The 18,007-nt window shown below is 44.6% G+C and overlaps 1 protein-coding gene across 26 annotated transcripts in view; it reads left to right on the forward strand.

The window, feature by feature from the left end:
- The window catches only part of TENM1 (teneurin transmembrane protein 1), a 1,198,498-nt gene that overhangs the window by 1,038,307 nt on the left and 142,184 nt on the right, over window positions 1–18,007 (forward strand). For 24 of the 26 annotated variants that reach the window (XM_053273541.1, XM_053273531.1, XM_053273549.1 and 21 more), the window contains 2 exons: window positions 7,313–7,507; window positions 15,027–15,173. In XM_053273541.1, the coding sequence (XP_053129516.1) occupies window positions 7,313–7,507; window positions 15,027–15,173 (342 nt within the window). The remainder of the gene's footprint in view (window positions 1–7,312; window positions 7,508–15,026; window positions 15,174–18,007) is intronic. The other 2 variants (XM_053273550.1, XM_053273554.1) reach the window with 1 other exon arrangement.

The following is an 18,007-nucleotide window of genomic DNA, read 5'->3' on the forward strand; positions in this document are numbered from 1 at the left end:
AATCCATCCGGTACAAGATGGTAGGCACATGAAGATTTGAAGTACAAGAAATCTAACTTGTGGACCTCTATTTGAACCAAATTTAGTCAAGTTGTAGAGACAGTGAAAGGAAAGTAGGCTGGTTAGTTCTTACTAGACAACTTGTTAACCTTTGTAAGACTCCTGGGCTGAGTTCAGACGAAATAGGAAACCAGACGTCGCTTCACCTTCAGTTTCTGAAGCCGCACATCTGAACTCAGCAAGCCAGAGTTAAGGGCAAAAAGGGACCTGCAGTTCCCCTCACCAAACTCCATTCTGTACCTTCAGTCAGAGTGGAGTTTCGCCACCCCTACGTCCGGTTTTGCAGTGCCAGCATTACATTCAAACGCTGGCACCGCAGTTTGGGCCTGGCAGGACCAGAGCTGAGGGAGGAAGCTCCCTCCCTATTATTTTGATCTGCCTTTTGCATTCAAGGGTGGTTTGAGGCACTGTCCTGGTAGATCGTTCTGTTTTCTGGGCCACACTTAAATGCCAAGGGGGAAAATCCGATGATATTAAAAAATCCCCCCAAAAGAGAGTCGCAAAATGGAGTTTTATTTAGGACAAGCAAGAAGGTATGTTGGAAATAATCATGAAAACTCAATTAAATGCAATATATATTTAAATTGGAAGGGACATTATTATGCCTAGGTAAATCTTATTAGCATATATCATTTGAACAAAGTTATTGGCAGTAGATGACATAAATTTCTAATCTTTTATTTTTTTAGAAGTATTGATTGAAATGGGCAATTTATGAATGTGATATTTGAAAGTATAGAGGTTTTTTGCCCAAGATTTTCTTTAAATATGTAAAATGACTGTTTTCAAACATTGCTTTAATTTATTAAATATACACCTCCATTTTAACAATTATTCTGGCTGAGCTGTGTTCCTCATGTGTGAGAATTTTATCACTCCAAGTGATAAAATATTTAGCTTTAATTTTACATTTCATGTATTCCACTAGTAGAAATTTATTATTGGGAAAATACCTAAGAGGACTCCTTGTTGACTTAGATAATTAAAATAAAGAATCCAGTGTGGATTTTAATTAGTGTAGGAATGATCAACTCACTTGCCTCCTTTTGAAGAAGAAAGAAACTTAGCCAAGAAATAATCAGAGTCAGTATTTGTCTTATTTCTATAGAATTTGCCTTTAGAATTTAGAATGTATGTGAAATAATGATTGAATGGACCCAGGTGTGGGTGTATACCTTGTGTTTTTGCATGTACAGTCTTAAGTTTCAGAAGCTTTCATTTCTTTTTCTTTCTTTTTTTTAATGTTTATTATGAATTTTTTAATATACAAGATGAAAAAAATGTCCCTGAGGATATAGCAAGGCAGCAAGGAACATATCACTAAAAGAGAAGGGCATAATTATTATTCAGTGAGTTAGGATCTTTACACTTCCAATGAAAGTGTAAAGATTTGAAAGTTGAGTCTTCCCTTCCATATGCAGGCAGGGCTTATTCTCATGAACAGATACTTCATTGTAGGAATCTTTAATGTGCTCTACAGGGGCGTGGCTATAATTGAACGAGTGGGCCTACAGGCTTGGCAACTGCTCACTCCTCACACTTGCCATCCCACCTCCCTGCCATGCTGTTGGCTCCTGATCTCAGCTTCAAAAGAGCCGAATCCTCTCCAGCAAGGGAGAGGAGTGTCAGGTAGCATCCCTCCCTCTTGTTCTCCTCCTGACTGACTTGCTAGTGCTCGAGTTTGGCCCACCCTTTCTTCAGTCTGACTGACAGGCTCAACAGCCAGGGAAATGTTGCTCTGAAGAGGGAGTGGTGTTGCTGATGAGATGCTGCCCGGCACTCCTCCCCATTCTTCCTTTCCTCCTGAGGCTGCAACAGAGCTGATATTCAATTAAAGGAGCTCTGGAACCCTTTTTGAATCCTACCCTCATTGAAAAGAGGGGGATAAGGACAAGAAGGCAGGTGAGGAAACAGGGGCCTACCTTCACTTATTGTCTCAGCCTTGCTTCAACCTTGCTGCACCCCTAGTTCCTTACCTATGCAAATATTTATGTAAATAGTGCTGAGTCATTAAATATTTGGCATTTCAACAATATATTACATCAGCACAGTAGGGAAGAACATTATAACGGAACATCAGCTTTGTTCTATAGCCACCATAAAAGTCCACTTTTTAATAAAATTGCTCTTTCCCAGGCAACCAAATAAAAGTGCCACATCTTATTGAAGTTTAAGTTATACCAATGGTGTACTATATTGACAAAGTCACAAATATATATTGTTTCAGGAGAATTTAAAGACTTCTTTATATACTCCATGTTATTTTATATAATACACATGCCTAAGGATAACTATTTATGTTGTAACGTACCTCCATCATTTGATTACAGCCTGTTACATTAATACAATTTCTGCATGGATAAATTGAAAGCTGTATGGAGGGAAGTATTGCTATTTAGAACTCCTAAAAACAATATGATGTGCGGTATAAACTGTGTCGCTGTCAGCACCTTCTATATCTTTGCCTTGTTCTGTTTTTATTATAGTTGTGCCTTTTATGCAGAGAGAGAGAGAGAGAGAGAGAAGACATCTTATGTTTTTGTTTAAACATTTAAAAATAATGTACTATGTACATGGAATAGCTATCTTGCCGGCACAGATATTAAAATGTGATCAAAAACCAGTCATGAGTTGCTGAATGGGATGGGGGAGTTTCCTCTACTACATCTCAGAAGCTGACACTTTAATTCAAAACAGACATTATTATTATTTTAGATTGCACTATTGTCACAAATAGTTTTGCAGTGGTAAAAAGTGACAAGGTAGGCATAAAGACGTGGATTACACATGCCACAGTTGTATTAATTAACGGCATAGCGATGCCATCCCTGCTTAGGCTTCAAGCAGGGAGTTGGGTGGCATGTAACAAGAACCCCTTAGACTGTCAGTCTTCCTGCCGGATCTGTCTCCTGCAGCCTAAGAGGACAGAGATCTGACAAAACATTAGTTTAGCACAGGGCTGCTCATCTTCGGCCCCCTTCAAATGTTAGCCTACAACTCCCATAATCCCTGGCTATTGGTCACTGTGGCTGGGGATTACGGGAATTGTAGTCCAAAAACAGCTGGGGGGGTGGGGTTGAGCAGACTTGGTTTAGTAGGACAAGTGAGAAGTGAAGGTCCAAGCAGTCAAGTCAATCTTTATTTATGGTCACTGACCAAACCAAAGCTTCCAGCTTGTTGGCTGGTCCATTTCTGCTCCCTAAAACAACCTGATGCCCAACTCGCAGGCCACCTAGTCAAATGAGGGCTCATCATCTGTCACCCCAAAAACAGGACATCCCAGATGTTGTTGACTACAACCCCCAGCATCCCTAGCCAAAGGTCATTGTAGCTGGGGATGCTGAGACTTGTAGTCAACAGCATCTGGGATTTCCCTGTGTTATGCTAAAATAGTATGCTCAGGGAGCTTTATACTCATAGGAACATAGGAAACTGCCATATACTGAGTCAGACCATTGGTCTATCTAGCTCAGTATTGTCTTCACAGACTGGCAGGGGCTTCTCCAAGGTTGCAGGCAGGAATCTCTCTCAGCCCTATCTTGGAGAATCCAGGGAGGGAACTTGGAACCTTCTGCTCTTCCCAGAGTGGTGGCTCCATCCCCTGAGGGGAATATCTTCCAGTGCTCACACTTCTAGTCTCCCATTCATATGCAACCAGGGCAGACCCTGCTTAGCTATGGGGACAAGTCATGCTTGCTACCACAAGACCAGCTCTCCTCTCCTGTTAGATACTCAAAGGCATCTAATAGTTGTTACGGCTGCAACTTCTCTGCTACGGTTGTGGCCACGCCTAGGGAGAACCACTTCAATTTTTAAAAAAATCTCGTGCCTGTTTCAGGGAACACGGCCCACCATCCCTTCAACATGCCTGCTAGTTGCAGTATCCCTGAGCCTTCTGGCCCACTGCTAAAGACATAGCATTCTGTTCCCCCCACCACAACTTATGTCAAACAGCAATAAACAATGAGTTACATCCCCCGAGACACACACACGGAGGGTGAAAGTGCTTCTGCTCAAAAGCAGAGCAAGGGAGAATCTCCTCCCCCCATATAAAGCCTAACCAGTCAGGCACCTGAGGACTTTCCTACAGTTATCTTTCCCTACAAAATTCATAAACCTTCCATTTTAAACAAGAACTGTTTCCTGCCTTGCTTCACCTGTCAGCAGCCTTTGATGCAATAAAGAGAGTGCCATTGTTACTGAGATGGGCATAAACTAATATAGACTAAGTTGCCCTCAGCTAGCAAAAGTGCTCTAGAAAGAGAACCTCTTGAGGGTCAGGCTGAGCTCGGTACCTTACCTGACAATGTAACTGCTTTGAGGGAAGTAAGGAGAAAGGGATGGAGGCTTGCATTTCCCATCCCGGTTAAATTTTTCCCCTCAAACCATGTCATAAACAGTTTTGAAAGGAGAGCAATTCTTTTCCTTGAGTCCCAAAGAATGTTTATTGCTGAATGTGGACTGCATCTGCTTCTTATCACAAGATTGTTAAGTTGCTGAAGAGACTTTTGTAGATTAAAATCTTCATAAACCACTCCACAACCATGGTTATTTCCTTGTGGGGGATTATGCAAAATTCCTTCAACATAACTAGTGTGTTGACAAGCATAAGATTGACCAGAAGTATGTAGATCTTCAATTTCTTAGTGGGAACATAATAATAATTCCCTGGTCAATCAAGAGCTGTTTTTACACACATTCAACATTTGTCCAGGTATGGATACAATGTACACAGGTACGGCTCTGTACACAGGTACAGGTATTCATATGCTGAGCACAGGTACAGCTCTGGTCTTGAGCTGGTCTTGTGGTAGCAAGCATGAATCATCCCAATTGCTGAGCAGGGTCCATCCTGGTTTGCATTTGGATGGGAGACTACATGTGAACACTGTAAGATATTCTCCTTAGGGGATGGACTGCTCTGGGAAGAGCACCTGCCTGCTTGTCTGCAGAAGGTTCCAAGTTCCCTCCCTGGCAGCATCTCCAAGATAGGGCTGAGAGAGACTCCTTCCTGCAACCTTGGAGAGGCTGCTGCCAGTCTGTGAAGACAATACTGAACTAGATAGACCAATGGTCTGACTCAGTAGTAGGCAGCTTCCTTTGTTCCTTTGTTCCTATGTTCTGTACACAGGTTAAAAAAATTTCATCTCTGTGCGGAATTAGTTTTGTTCTGGGCAGCAGTACCAAGGCACTGTTTGCGCACATGCATTCAGAGTGGGGCCTTCCTGATTCATCCTGAGTGGGATCTAAAATTAACTGAGTGGACATCAGAAAACTTGTGAGCATGTTCATGCCTTAGAGGGAACAATGCAGGTATTCATATGCTGAGCACAGGTACAGCAGTACACTGCCTATCTGCATTTGAGGAGTTCACCTTTTAATTGAATGCAGGTACAACCATTCATACAAAAAGATGTAAGCATATACAGGCATCTGTACAACCTAACATGATCACCATTAAGATAGAAGATGCCTGCTACCCTAATTTGGGAGCTTGGCATGCTCCTGATTTTGTCATGACTCAGACTTCTGACTCAGAAGAGTCAGAGCAGGAGGATTCGCCTGCTAGTGAGTGCTCAGAGGCACAGCAACAGGATTTGGCAGGGAGACCAGACTCTGTAGCTGAGGTTTCAGAACAGCTGCCAGACATGATTTCTGATGAGGAGGAGCCTGGGATTTCACCTGTCTTGAGAAGACGTCTCAAGAGACAAGCTCAGTGGGAGTCATGCAGGTGCAGGAGATAACAAGAGAGGAAGCAGAAGTGCTGATTCAGGGAAGCCTGATTCAGGGAAACCTGAAGGCTGCTGGTTTTCTTGAACCATATATATATTTAGCAGTCTGTCAGTTGCTCAGATGCTGTTAGCAACGTCGTTGACCGCAGTCCATGTGCTATTCTGAATTTCTAACTTTATGCTTTCCTGCTTTGTTCCATTAATTCCTTGTTTTTGGTGTCCTTCGCTCTTTCATTCTTCACTCTGTGTTTTCTTTTCAGTTATTACTTAGTTATTGTTAGAGGGGGGTACCTAGTTCAGTTCAGGGGGACTTTATTCATTTACTATTTTCTTTGTGAGCCTTTTATTTTCCTTTGTGTAGCTTCACTGCTGCTTTCTGTTAACTCACGGGGGGAGTGCTGAAGTGGGTTGTAAATTCTGTTGAGTGAGCCAAGCTAACAGATTTACGACAGATTTTCAGTTGTGTGTTAGATTAAAAACATGGATCAGCAGGGCTTGATCGTTGGGTTGTTCAGACCCCAGTTGGGTAGGACGGGTACACTCTCCCCAGATTCTGTCCCCAGCTTCAGAGAAGGTTAGGTGGGCAAATCGCCCTATCCAGCTGGGGCTTCTGATGATAAACTTCCCACTTCCAACCAGGTTTTTATCTAACAATTGAAAATTGGCAGTACCCGCAGCTTCAGAAACAGGGTAGTTCTCGTCTCCTACCCTAACGCCGATTCTGTGAAAGTCTGAATAGGGATATAATCTTTGGTCTGTTACACGGGATGAACCTTTTGGCTGAGGCATAACAGCAAAATTATTACCAAACAGTAGCTGCATTTGAATCTCTAGCAACCACAATCCATGGGCATTTTCTGAAATGAAATGCTTAGTGTTTCAAATAATGCAATATGAATCTGAAAAACTACTCTGTGTAGATCTGTAGAGCGGCACATTGTTTCTGATATGTGGTCAAAAAGATGGGCACAGCTGCAGCCTTACCAGTACTTACTGCAGGGGCATAGCTAGCGGAGAGGGGGACCGTGTTTGCCCTTCTCCCTGGAGGCTCCTCAGAGTGAGGGAGATCATGAATAAAATAGAGAGGGCTGGAGCTGGGGGCCCTGGGTTCTTTGAACCCATCAACATCAATTATTGCTACACCCCATACTTAATGAGATTGTCCCATTGACCCTTACTTGGCTTTACTTCCAAGTAAGCATGCATAGAAGCCACCTAATGGCACAGCGGGAAATGACTTACCTAGCAAACATGAGATTGCCACTTCGAATCCCTGCTGGTACCTATATCAGGCAGCAGCGATATAGGAAGATGCTGAAAGGCATCATCTCACACTGCACAGGAGGAGGCAATGGTCAAACCCTCCTGTATTCTCCCAAGGACAACCACAGGGCTCTGTAGTCACCAGGAGTTGACACCGACGTGACGGCACACTTTACCTTTAAGCATGTGTAGGGTTGGGCTGCAAAATAGGTTTGTGGTTTTTTTAAAAAATGAATATTCTTTTGTGTTTCTTGCAGAGCTCTGTACTCTAGAATGTGGGAGCCACGGTGTGTGTTCAAGAGGAATATGCCAATGCGAAGAAGGCTGGGTCGGCCCAACGTGTGAGGAGCGTACATGTAATTCTCACTGCACTGAACATGGCCAGTGCAAGGACGGCAAGTGTGAATGCAGCCCTGGATGGGAAGGGGACCACTGCACCATTGGTAAGATCGGTGTGTACACGTTTCATATTAACTTGATGCAATAAATGTAGAGCTGCTGTTATTGAGACTGGCGTAAACCAAGACCCCTTCAGCAAGTAAAAGTGCTGTAGAAGGAGATATGTGAATGCTGTCTGCTGTGGGAGACCCCCTTTAGGCATTGGGGCATTTGCTTAAGTTCAGAAGGTCCCAAGTTCCCTCCCTGGCATCTCCAGGAGGCTTTACAGACAGGGCTGTTACCCCAAATAGGGCTGCGAAAGATTTAGGTAGAAGGGTAGCTAGGAAGGAAGGACTGGGAAAAATTCCTCATGGAACATTGGAGAACTGCTCCCAGTCAGTGTAGACAATACTGAGCTAGATGGACCAGTGGTCTGACACAGTATAAGGCAGCTACATAAGAAGAAGCCCTGCTGGATCAGGCCCAAGGCCCATCTAGTCCAGCATCCTGTTTCACACAGTGGGCCACCAGATGTCCCTGGGGAGCCCACAGGCAAGAGGTATGTGCATGCCCTCTCTCCTGCTGTTACTCCCCTGCAACTGATACTCAGAGGCATCCTGCCTTTGAGGCTGGAGGTGGCTTATAGCCCTCCGACTAGTAGTCAATGGTAGACCTCTCCTCCATGAAGTTATCCATACCCCTCTTCAAGCCATCCAGGTTGTTGGCTGTCACCACATCTTGTGGCAGAGAATTCTACAAATTGATTATGCGTTGTGTGAAGAAATACTTCCGTTTGTTGGTCCTAAATTTCCCGGCAATCAATTTCATGGGATGACCCCTGATTCTAGTGTTATGTGAGAGGGAGAAAAGTTTCCCTCTGTCCACTTTCTCCACTCCATGCATGATTTTATAGACCTCTATCATGTCTCCCTGTAGTCTTTTTTCTAAACTAAATAGCCCCAGGTATTGTAGCCTTGCCTCAAAAGAAAGGCGCTCTAAGCCCCTGATCATCTTGGTTGCCCTCTTCTGCACCTTTTCCAGTTCTACAGTATCCTTTTTTAGATGTGAACAGAATTGTACACAGTACTCCTGGTGTGACAGCACCATCATTTTGTATAAGGGCATTATAATATTATAAGTTTTATTTTCAGTCCCCTTCCTAATGATCCCTAGCATGGAATTGGCCTTTTTCACAGCTGCCGCACATTGAGTGGAAACTTTCAACGAGCTGTCCACCACGACCCCAAGATCCCTCTCTTGATCAGTCACCGAGAGCTCAGATCCCATCAACGTATGGGGTTTTTCGTCCTATGTTCCTGGTCCAACTCCCTCTGCGGGGAGGAGCCCAAATCAGCATTCTTAGAATAGGAGCAGTTCAACAGTGGAATGAGCTGGTCAAAGAGGCTGCAGAATATTTCTCTCTCTTCTCCCACCCCTCTTTTTGGAGGTTTCTAATTGAAGGTTGTGAACAGGTGTCATTGGACATGCTTTGGATATAGCTTCTGTGCCCTTAATCATTGTGTGAAGAGAGGTTTTGCAGGTCATATGGGGTTTCAGAAAAATTTCCCCTGCTTTAATTTTCCCATCTGTACATACATACATCTACCTAATGGTGCAACGGGGAAGTAATTTGCCTAGGGAGCAAAAGGTTGTTGGTTTGAATTCCTGCTGGTATGTTTCCCAGATTATGGGAAACACCTATAGCAGCGATATAGAAAGATGCTGAAAGGCATAATCTCACACTGTGCAGAAGGAGGCAATGGTAAATCCCTCCTGTATTCTACCAAAGACAACCACAGGGCTCTGTTGTCACCAGGAGTTGACACCAACTTGACAGCACATTTTACTTTACATCGATACAAGAGCAGTATCTGCCTTTGCCTCTGGTCACCCTAACTATGCTCCTTTCAGCTCTGTGGTTTTCCAATTCTGTCTGAAATAATACTGACATAATCATTAGAAAACATACATTCCCCTTCAGATTTATTAATAGAGGCTCTGTGGGACTAAAGCAGTCAGATGGTTTAAATAATTCCTATATCTGCTGCCTTCACTTTATAGGATTTAAATATTGTGCTAGTTATAAGAGATGTTCATTTCTCTCCTCTCTGCCCCTAAGGCTAGTTTCTAATGATATTCCTAATAAAAATCTAGAACTCACAGATCTTTTCAGAAGTCATTACTCAGCCGCAGAAACATAATTGTTCCATTTTAATGGGAAATGATACATTTTCCCCAAGCCATTAATTGCGTTGCTTGGCGAAATGTCATTGAGATGGTCCCAGAATGTTTTTATCCATCAGTGCTTTAATTGCATGCAGGAGACCTGGACACCTAATTTATAGAAACAAGACAGGCTTTGCAGATGTGGTGGAGTCTGCTTCGTTACTTGCAGGCATGCTTTATGTTCAATGACTGGATATCTTTAAACTTTTTCTTATACTCTGTTACATTGTAAGTAGGCTTTATGGGGGGGATTCAGTTGTGATCTCTATATATCTGGGTCAGGATAGGTATAGGGACATAGGAAGCTGCCATATACCAAGTGGGAATATTGGTCTATCTAGCTCAGTATTGTCTACACAGACTTGACAGCGGCTTCTCCAAGGGTGCAGGCAGGAATCTCTCTCAGCCCTCTCTATCTTGGAGATTCCAGGTTAAACTATGGAACTGGCTGCCACTGGATGCCCCCCCACACCACCACTGCCATTGGGACAGCTCCTCGGGACCAAACTGACCCTTGCAAGCTTTGCTAGGAGCATAGCTCCTTGCTCTCCTCCCAAGAAGCACCAGGCCAATGCAGCCTTTCCTTTGCCCTGCTCCCTGTGCCACTTTTGAACCTGCAAGGGCCATTTTGAAAGGGGGGGGTGCCCACAAGGGATGTGGGGCAAGGCAGCACTCAGTGCTTTACCCCAGGCACGGTAGTCGCTGGGGCCACCCAGGTTATTGATGCCCTTCACCAGAAGTGAGCTACCCAAGCAGAACCACACCTGCTTGCATGGGTAGTTTGAGCTGAGGGAGCTGCATACACAGCCCCTCACTGCTGTATGTCCATACAGTTGCATCGTAAGAACATAAGTACAGCCCAAGGCCTGTCTAATCCAGCATCCTGTTTCATACGGTCGTCCACCAGATGCCTCTGGGAAGCCCATAGGCAAGAGATGAGGGCATGCTTCCTCTCCTGCTGTTGCTCCCCTGCAACGGGGATTTAGTGGCATCTTGCCTCTGAGGCTGGAGGTGGCCTATAGCCCTTAGACTAGTAGCCTTTGTTGGACCTGCAAGGTCCCTGGTTAGCAAGACCTGCAGCAAGAGGTCCCTGATTATCAAGGTTCCTCTTACTTTTTGTATCAGAGCCGTGGTCTAGTGGCATTTAATTCATGAGAATAGCCCACATTTCAAGAGACAGTAAAACTATCTGCCTAGTTAGATAGCAATAATGTTCAAAGTGTGTGTGTGTGTGTGTGTGTGTGTGTGTGTGTGTGTGTTCAGAGCCCATGTTGTTACCACAGAAAACATATTCCAGTGACCATTTAGATAATGAGATTAGATGAGTGATCCCCTTTTCATATAAGTAGAAATGGCCCACTTTAAATAAAGTGGAGGCACTTTATCTTAATCACCAGTTGGCAAATTAATACTGAAAGGTTTATATGTTCCCATTTTGGAAGATGCACACGCACACACACACACACACACACACACGCACGCACGCTCTCATAATTGTGTTATTAAGCTCACTACAAGGTAAGCCATTTAATGTGGGAGTTGGAAATGAAAAATGAGATACCAGCCATTCCGAGGAGACATGGTTTGTTGTGTTTCTTTTTTCATTCTTTCTTTTTACTTGCATTTTTCAATGACCCAAATGTACCAGGATGAGGTTCAGCTGTGTTGAAAGAAACACCATTTAGGCCAGTAAAGGGGATGCAATTAAGAGAGTGTGGTGGCTGCAATGCTGCTCAAGTTCTACTCCTTCTTACCCTGCCTTATTTAATCTGTGGCTGGCATGTTGCTTCTCTTTGTACTAGGAGTGTGCACGAATCAGATTCTGCTAATTGATTAGAGCTCGAATCAAATTGCGGAATCATTGAATTTTAGTCAAAAACAGCTGACTCGGCTGGCTGTTTCAATGAATCGTCCTCGAATCACCTGGATTGATTCAAGTGATTTGCTGGGAAAATGGGCTTAAAATGGTGCTTTTTACTGGGGAGAGCTGCAGGCGCAGAGTGAGGCCGACGGTGGCCCGGGTGCTGCTTCTGCATGGCCCCCTAGCCCCGCCCCCTGTGTCTGACATCAAATGTCGGGGCATGGTTTCACTCCCAAACGGGGCCACATGGCAAAACGGGCCTCAAAAAGGCACTTAAATCACCCATATTGATTTGGGTCAAATCAGGGATGATTCTTTTCAGCCCCGAATTGGGCCCTCTATTTTTAGGGTGATTTGATTTGAGGTTGAATCAGCAAATTGCCCCTTATTTGACCCAAATTAATTCAAGGTTGAATTGAGTTGCACATCTCAGCTAACACTCAGAAATTGTATCCACTCCTCTCTGCCCTTCTGCTAAAACTCCAGACCTGCTGGATTAGGCCCCCCAAGGCCTATCCAGTCCAGCATCCTGTTTCCCAAAGTGGCCCATCAGATACCTCTGTGAAATCCACAGGCAAGAGCAGGGCTGTCCTTAGGGCATGGCAAGCAGGGCGACCGCCCAGGGCCCCGCTCTTTTAACCCCTATTAGAATTAACTGGAAGGGGGCCCCTCACTGGCTGATTTGTCCTGGACCTTGCACCACACCAGGGCTCTCTAAGAACAGTCCTGTGCAAGAGGTGAGGGCATGCCCTCTCTCCTGCTGTTGCTCCCTTGTAACTGGTATTTGGAGACATCCTGCCCCTGAGCCTGGGCGCAGCCTCTAGCCATCAGACTAGAAGCACTTGAGAGACCTGCCCTCTATGAATTTGTCAAAGCCCCTTTTAAAGCCACCCAAACTGATGGCCATCATCACATCCGATGGCAGATAACTCCACAGATTATGTGCTGTGTGAAAAAAAGTACTTCCTTTACCCTACATTTCCTGGCCATCAGGTTAATGGGATGACCCCTGGTTGAGAACATAAGAAGCCCTGCTGGATCAGGCCCAAGGAGGCCCATCTAGTCCAGCATCCTGTTTCGCACAGTGGCCCATCAGATGCCGCTGGAAGCCACCGGCACAGGGGCGTAACTACCATTGGGCAAGGGGAGACAGTTGGGGCCACACTGCCTCAAGGGGCCCCCCAAAGGTGCATCACATGACTCCCCACCCACCTATGTTGCACCCCCTATGAATAGGTTCTAGTGTTGTGAGAGATGGGGGGGGGAGTCTCACTATCCGCACTCTCCACACCATGCATAATTTTATAATTTTCTATCATGCTTCCCCTTAGTTGATTTTTTTTCTAAGCTAAAAAGCTCCAAGTGTTGCAGCCTTGCCTATAAGGAAGGTGCTCCAGGTTCTGATCATCTTGGTTGCCCTCAATCTCCTTTCTGGCTTGCCATGTGCTGATCCTTTGTTCAAAACTCCAACAACCTCATGTTCCTTTCTTTTTCCCACTAGTGAACCAACTCTTCCATCTCGTTGAGAATTCTTTCCTTCCATGGCCCCAGATTTGCCGTCCTTCTACAACAACAACAAACTGTATTTGTTAGCAGCCCCATAACAAATTTTTTTCTGGGCAGCTCACAACAGAGGATTAAAACATACAATAAAAACACATAACACACTAAATCATAACAGACAGAAAAAGAAGAAAATAAAATAAAAAATACAATATAAAACCACTTGAAAACTCATTTTAAAATTAGTTAAAAATCAGATCAAATCTGAAAAACCAAAATTTAAAAGGCCTGGGTCAACAAAAAGGTCTTTACCTGGTTTCTAAAAGAACAAAGTGATGAAGCCAGGCAAACTGCACTGGGGAGGCTATTCCACAAACGGGGTGCAACCACTGAAAAGTCCCTCTCCCGCCTCTCCTCATTTGGCAGGGGCACCAGAGGAGGGCCTCCGAAGAAGATCTTAAGATATGGGTAGGGACATATGGGGCAAGATGCTCTCAGGAAACCCAGCCCCAAGCCATTTAGGGCTTTAAAAGTTAGGAACAGCACTTTGGATTGGGCTCGGATGGACGGGGAGCCAGTGCAGCTGACAAAGTACTGGCATGATGTGATCAAAATGTCCAGTCCCAGTTAATAATCTTGCAGACCTATTTTGTACTAGCTGCAGGTTCCGGACTGTTTTCAAAGGCAGCCCCATGCACAATGCATTGCAATAATCTAAGCGAGGCCTTTCTCCCATGGCTCCAGAGTCCCACAAGTCCTTCCTTCCATGGCCTAAGGCCTCCTCCCCTGACCTGCTTTAATGCCTGCTTCTGACACATTTAGAAATATGTTTCTGTTGCAGCGGTCTTGTAATTGGACTGGCATTTGATTTTAATTGCTTCCCCCCTGTTTTTGGAAGTCTTCTATATGCTGCCCCCTCCCATTCTTTAAAATCTGCTTCTTTTTCTTATTGTTTACCCTGTTCTTGGTCGGCTTTTAGCTATGATGTTAGCCACTTTGGACTTTTCTGTTAAACTAGGAAGGTAGGATAGAAATATTCTTTAAATAAATATAAAAGAAATTGCTCGTAGCCTTGCAGCGGGTCTTTTGATCTTTGCTTGATGCAGTCCTTATTGAACCAGTAGTTATAGCTATGGCTAATTCCATCAGCCCTGAGAAGGGAGAGGATGAATTCAGCATGAATGCTGAGAATTTGATTTTTCCCAGACACAGCTGCTGGCTCAGAGCTTATTGCCAATGTTCGGGCTTACCAATCAAGACAACATAATAAAGGAGCTTCAATGTGCTTCAGGCAAGCCCAGTATGAAACTCAAGCTGTGATTTGAGTCTCATGGAAAGCAGGGAAATCCAAGCCATTTGACTTATGATCACTGCAGTTCTAGGCGCTTGGGAGCAAGCCCCATTCAACCCAGCAGGATTTACTTCTGGGTAAATGTGCAAATAATCAGACTTCATGTTGCACAAATTGTTTGATACATGAGAAAAGCTAAAGCAGTTCCTCAGCTGTGATGCATTCACATTGGCCCTTTGCATTAATAGTTTCCAGCTCTGACACTGATGGATAGGAAGCTGCCTCATACAGAGTCAGACCATTGGTCCATCCAGCTCAGTACTGTCTACAATGACTGGTAGGAGCTCTCCAAGGTTTCAGGCAGTTATCTTCCCCAGGCCCAACTGGAGATGACAGAGATTGACCCTGGAGCCTTCTACATGCAAGCAGATGTTTTTCCACTGAGCTGCGGTCCCGCCCATAAGGCGAAGACCTCACAGCGCTCACATGTAGTCACCCATCCAAATGCAAACCAGGGTGAACCCTGCATAGCAAACTGGGGACAATTCATGCTCGCCACAGCAAAACCACATGAGCTCCACATGGACTTATCAGAAGGAAATAGCAAATGTTGTCCTATGAATAAAGATTTATTGGCCAGCATACTGTTTTAAAAACAGTAAAGGAAGAAAATGCCATATCAAGTTATGTTTGTTTAATTGGTAATTTTTAGACGGCTGCCCAGGTCTCTGCTATGGAAATGGAAGATGCACCCTTGACCAGAATGGATGGCACTGTGTCTGCCAGGTGGGCTGGAGTGGATTGGGATGCAACGTTGTCATGGAAATGGTGTGTGGCGATAACATGGATAATGATGCAGGTACAGAACACACATTTTATACCTGTTGAATGTTATATAATCCTCTGTATTTCTGTCCAGTAGCCTGCGTGGCTGGTGTGTGTGTGTGTGTTTTAATCTGTTTCTTATACATCTATAAGAAACAGATCATTTCTGTCTACCCAACAAGGTCATCGGAGGGGGCTCCGCTCCATGTACCAACATTGAGGGAGTCTCAACTCTCATGCACATGGGACAGGGCCTTCTCTGTTGTTGCCTCCAGGTTCTGGAATGCTCTCCCAGTGGGTGTGCATTTTCTTGCATCAATGACTGCTTTTTAAAAAACCCTGAAAATGCTTTTATTTGTTCAAGGTTTTACGCCTTGGAGTTACCAGACTCTCCTTTCTGGCTGCTCTGTTTTGTCTTTGAGGCTGTTTTTGGTGGTTTTATGGTGTTTGTTTATTCGTTTCTTTAGTACATTTGCATACCGCCCTATACAAAAAAGCCCCTGGGTGGTTCACAATCTAAAAACCATTAAAACATTAACACAGTTAAACCAATTTAAAAATGCAATGGACACTCTAAAAACCAAAGCTTTTGTATGTTTGTATGGTTTTGATTTGATTTTAATGTGACTTTATGGGATCTGATTGTATTAACCTTTGTGAATCGCCTTGGGATAATGTTATGGAAGGCAGTAACCATCAGATAGATAGATAGATAGATTAATAAAATCTAGAACCAGTTTCTCACTATAGTGGTTCTGCCCACTTATTTCAGGAGGGCTGGAGTCAGCCTCCACACTGCCATCTTTGTGCCCCCATCACTTTCCTCTAGGAGAGGGTGAAGGGTGTTGTTTCCATGTTCTGAAGCCAGCTACAACCCTTGTGCTGGTGTGAGAAGTACATTGATGCAGGGGGCATGGCTGGCATCAGACCGCGACATTGCTACTCTTCAAGAGGAGAGCTGGCCTTGTGGTAGCAAGCATGACTTGTCCCCTTAGCTAAGCAGGGTCCACCCTGGTTGCATATGAATGGGAGACTTGATGTGTGAGCACTGTAAGATATTCCCCTCAGGGGATGGAGCCGCTCTGGGAAGAGCAGAAGGTTCCAAGTTCCCTCTCTGGCAGCATCTCCAAGACAGGGCTGAGAGAGATTCCTGCCTAGAACCTTGGAGAAGCCACTGCCAATCTGTGAAGACAATACTGAGCTAGATAGACCAATGGTCTGACTCAGTATATGGCAGCTTCCTATGAAATTTATTCCAGTTGATGAGCAGTTTGTTCATCAGCTGGGTGCCAGGGGAGGGCAGGGAGAGCCCGGTCTGCACACACCCCTCCGAACACCACTGGCCCAGGGACATTTGTCTCTCCACCTCCCATGTTCAGTTGCAGCTAAACTCCTGGTTCTACCGTCAGTTTCAGTTGGATCATATGTCCAGAGTAAATACCTTAGGCCAGGGGTTCCCAGCAAGGGTCATGCCCCAGTCGTGCCTGAAAGGCTCCCAGGCAGTACTCGGAGCCCTCCTGCCTTCCCACGCTGCAGCTGCCCTAAATTAATGGGACAAGTTTACTTCAAATGGGAGTAACTTCAAAAAGTTTATTTCAGTCGGAGTACTCATGAGTAACTTAGTCGGTATGTAAGCTAGTGACTGGAGTAGCCTGTCTCAAAACATTTATGGGTGGTGTGATAACTGAGCAAAGAGGTGCCTCTTAAAGTGGTGAATCTCTTGTTTTTAGCAGGGGGAGAGCAACTAGCCCTATCCAACCCCAGCACAGCATCCCTCCAGTGGCTGTTGCTGGTATCCATCTTATGTTTCTTTTTAGATTGTGAGCCCTTTGGGCACAGGTATCCATGTTACTTACATATTATTCATTTTTCTATGTATGAGAACATTTGTTGAAAAGCAGTATGTGGTAGCATGTGTGGGTGTGTCTTTGTGTGTGTACAGGCGCACACACATGCATACAGACACAGTCTCTGTGATGTACCTTAACTTGTTAAAAAAAAACACCACCTGGGAATCTGTGCATTAGGCAACGTGAATTGCTGAGGGCTTAAACCCAATGCCACTTCCGGACATCTATGCTCTTTAAAATGTCTACCTCTCTTGCCTATCCTTCCAGTTCCTTTGTGCATTGCCTGTTACCAAAGGGCCACGCTGCTGCATATTCATGCTACCAGAATTCCCTGTAGTGATCGAATAACTGGTGCTCCTTGCCAGTCATGAAACTGCACCTCCAAGCCCTTCATCTTTTTCATCACAGATGTCGTATTAAAAGAACATTCTGCTGCTAAGATGCATCTCGGAGTAAAATTATGTAACAGATGCACTGCCATGGAGTGCTAATTCAAGCTTGTGGAGTACATCTGTGTCACGTTGGTGGGATTTTGAGTTGCCAACCGCCTAATTCTGACATTGTCAGCAGCTGTCCTCTGTGGCAGGCATCTCACAGTTTGCTATGAAATTACCACATTATTTCCTTCTCTCGCTCATCTTTCCCGTTGTTCTCCCCACCACCTACAATAACTCTATTGGCATGGCTGCCAATTCCCTTTTTAGTGTCCAGGATGGCCTTTTCAGATCCAATGACTACATAGATCCTTCTCTCCCCCGCCCCCCATCTGCCCAGCTATTGTACAGGAGGAGACAGCTATTGTTTCACAGAGTTGCCAGAAAGTCCATGTGATTTGTTCGAATGGCCGTCTTTGATTGTGGCCTCAGGGTCCTCAGTAATAGCACTGCCTATACTAAACAACAACAACAAGTACAAAGACTGCATGCTATCTTGGTGTGGACCACATCACTTCTACATTTTCTGTACATCACCATACACTGTGACTCTAAGTAGCTCATTCTTGCGCTCTCTCTCGCTC

This window comes from Hemicordylus capensis, chromosome 11 (assembly GCF_027244095.1).
Source record: "Hemicordylus capensis ecotype Gifberg chromosome 11, rHemCap1.1.pri, whole genome shotgun sequence".
NCBI classification, from domain to species: domain Eukaryota; kingdom Metazoa; phylum Chordata; class Lepidosauria; order Squamata; family Cordylidae; genus Hemicordylus; species Hemicordylus capensis.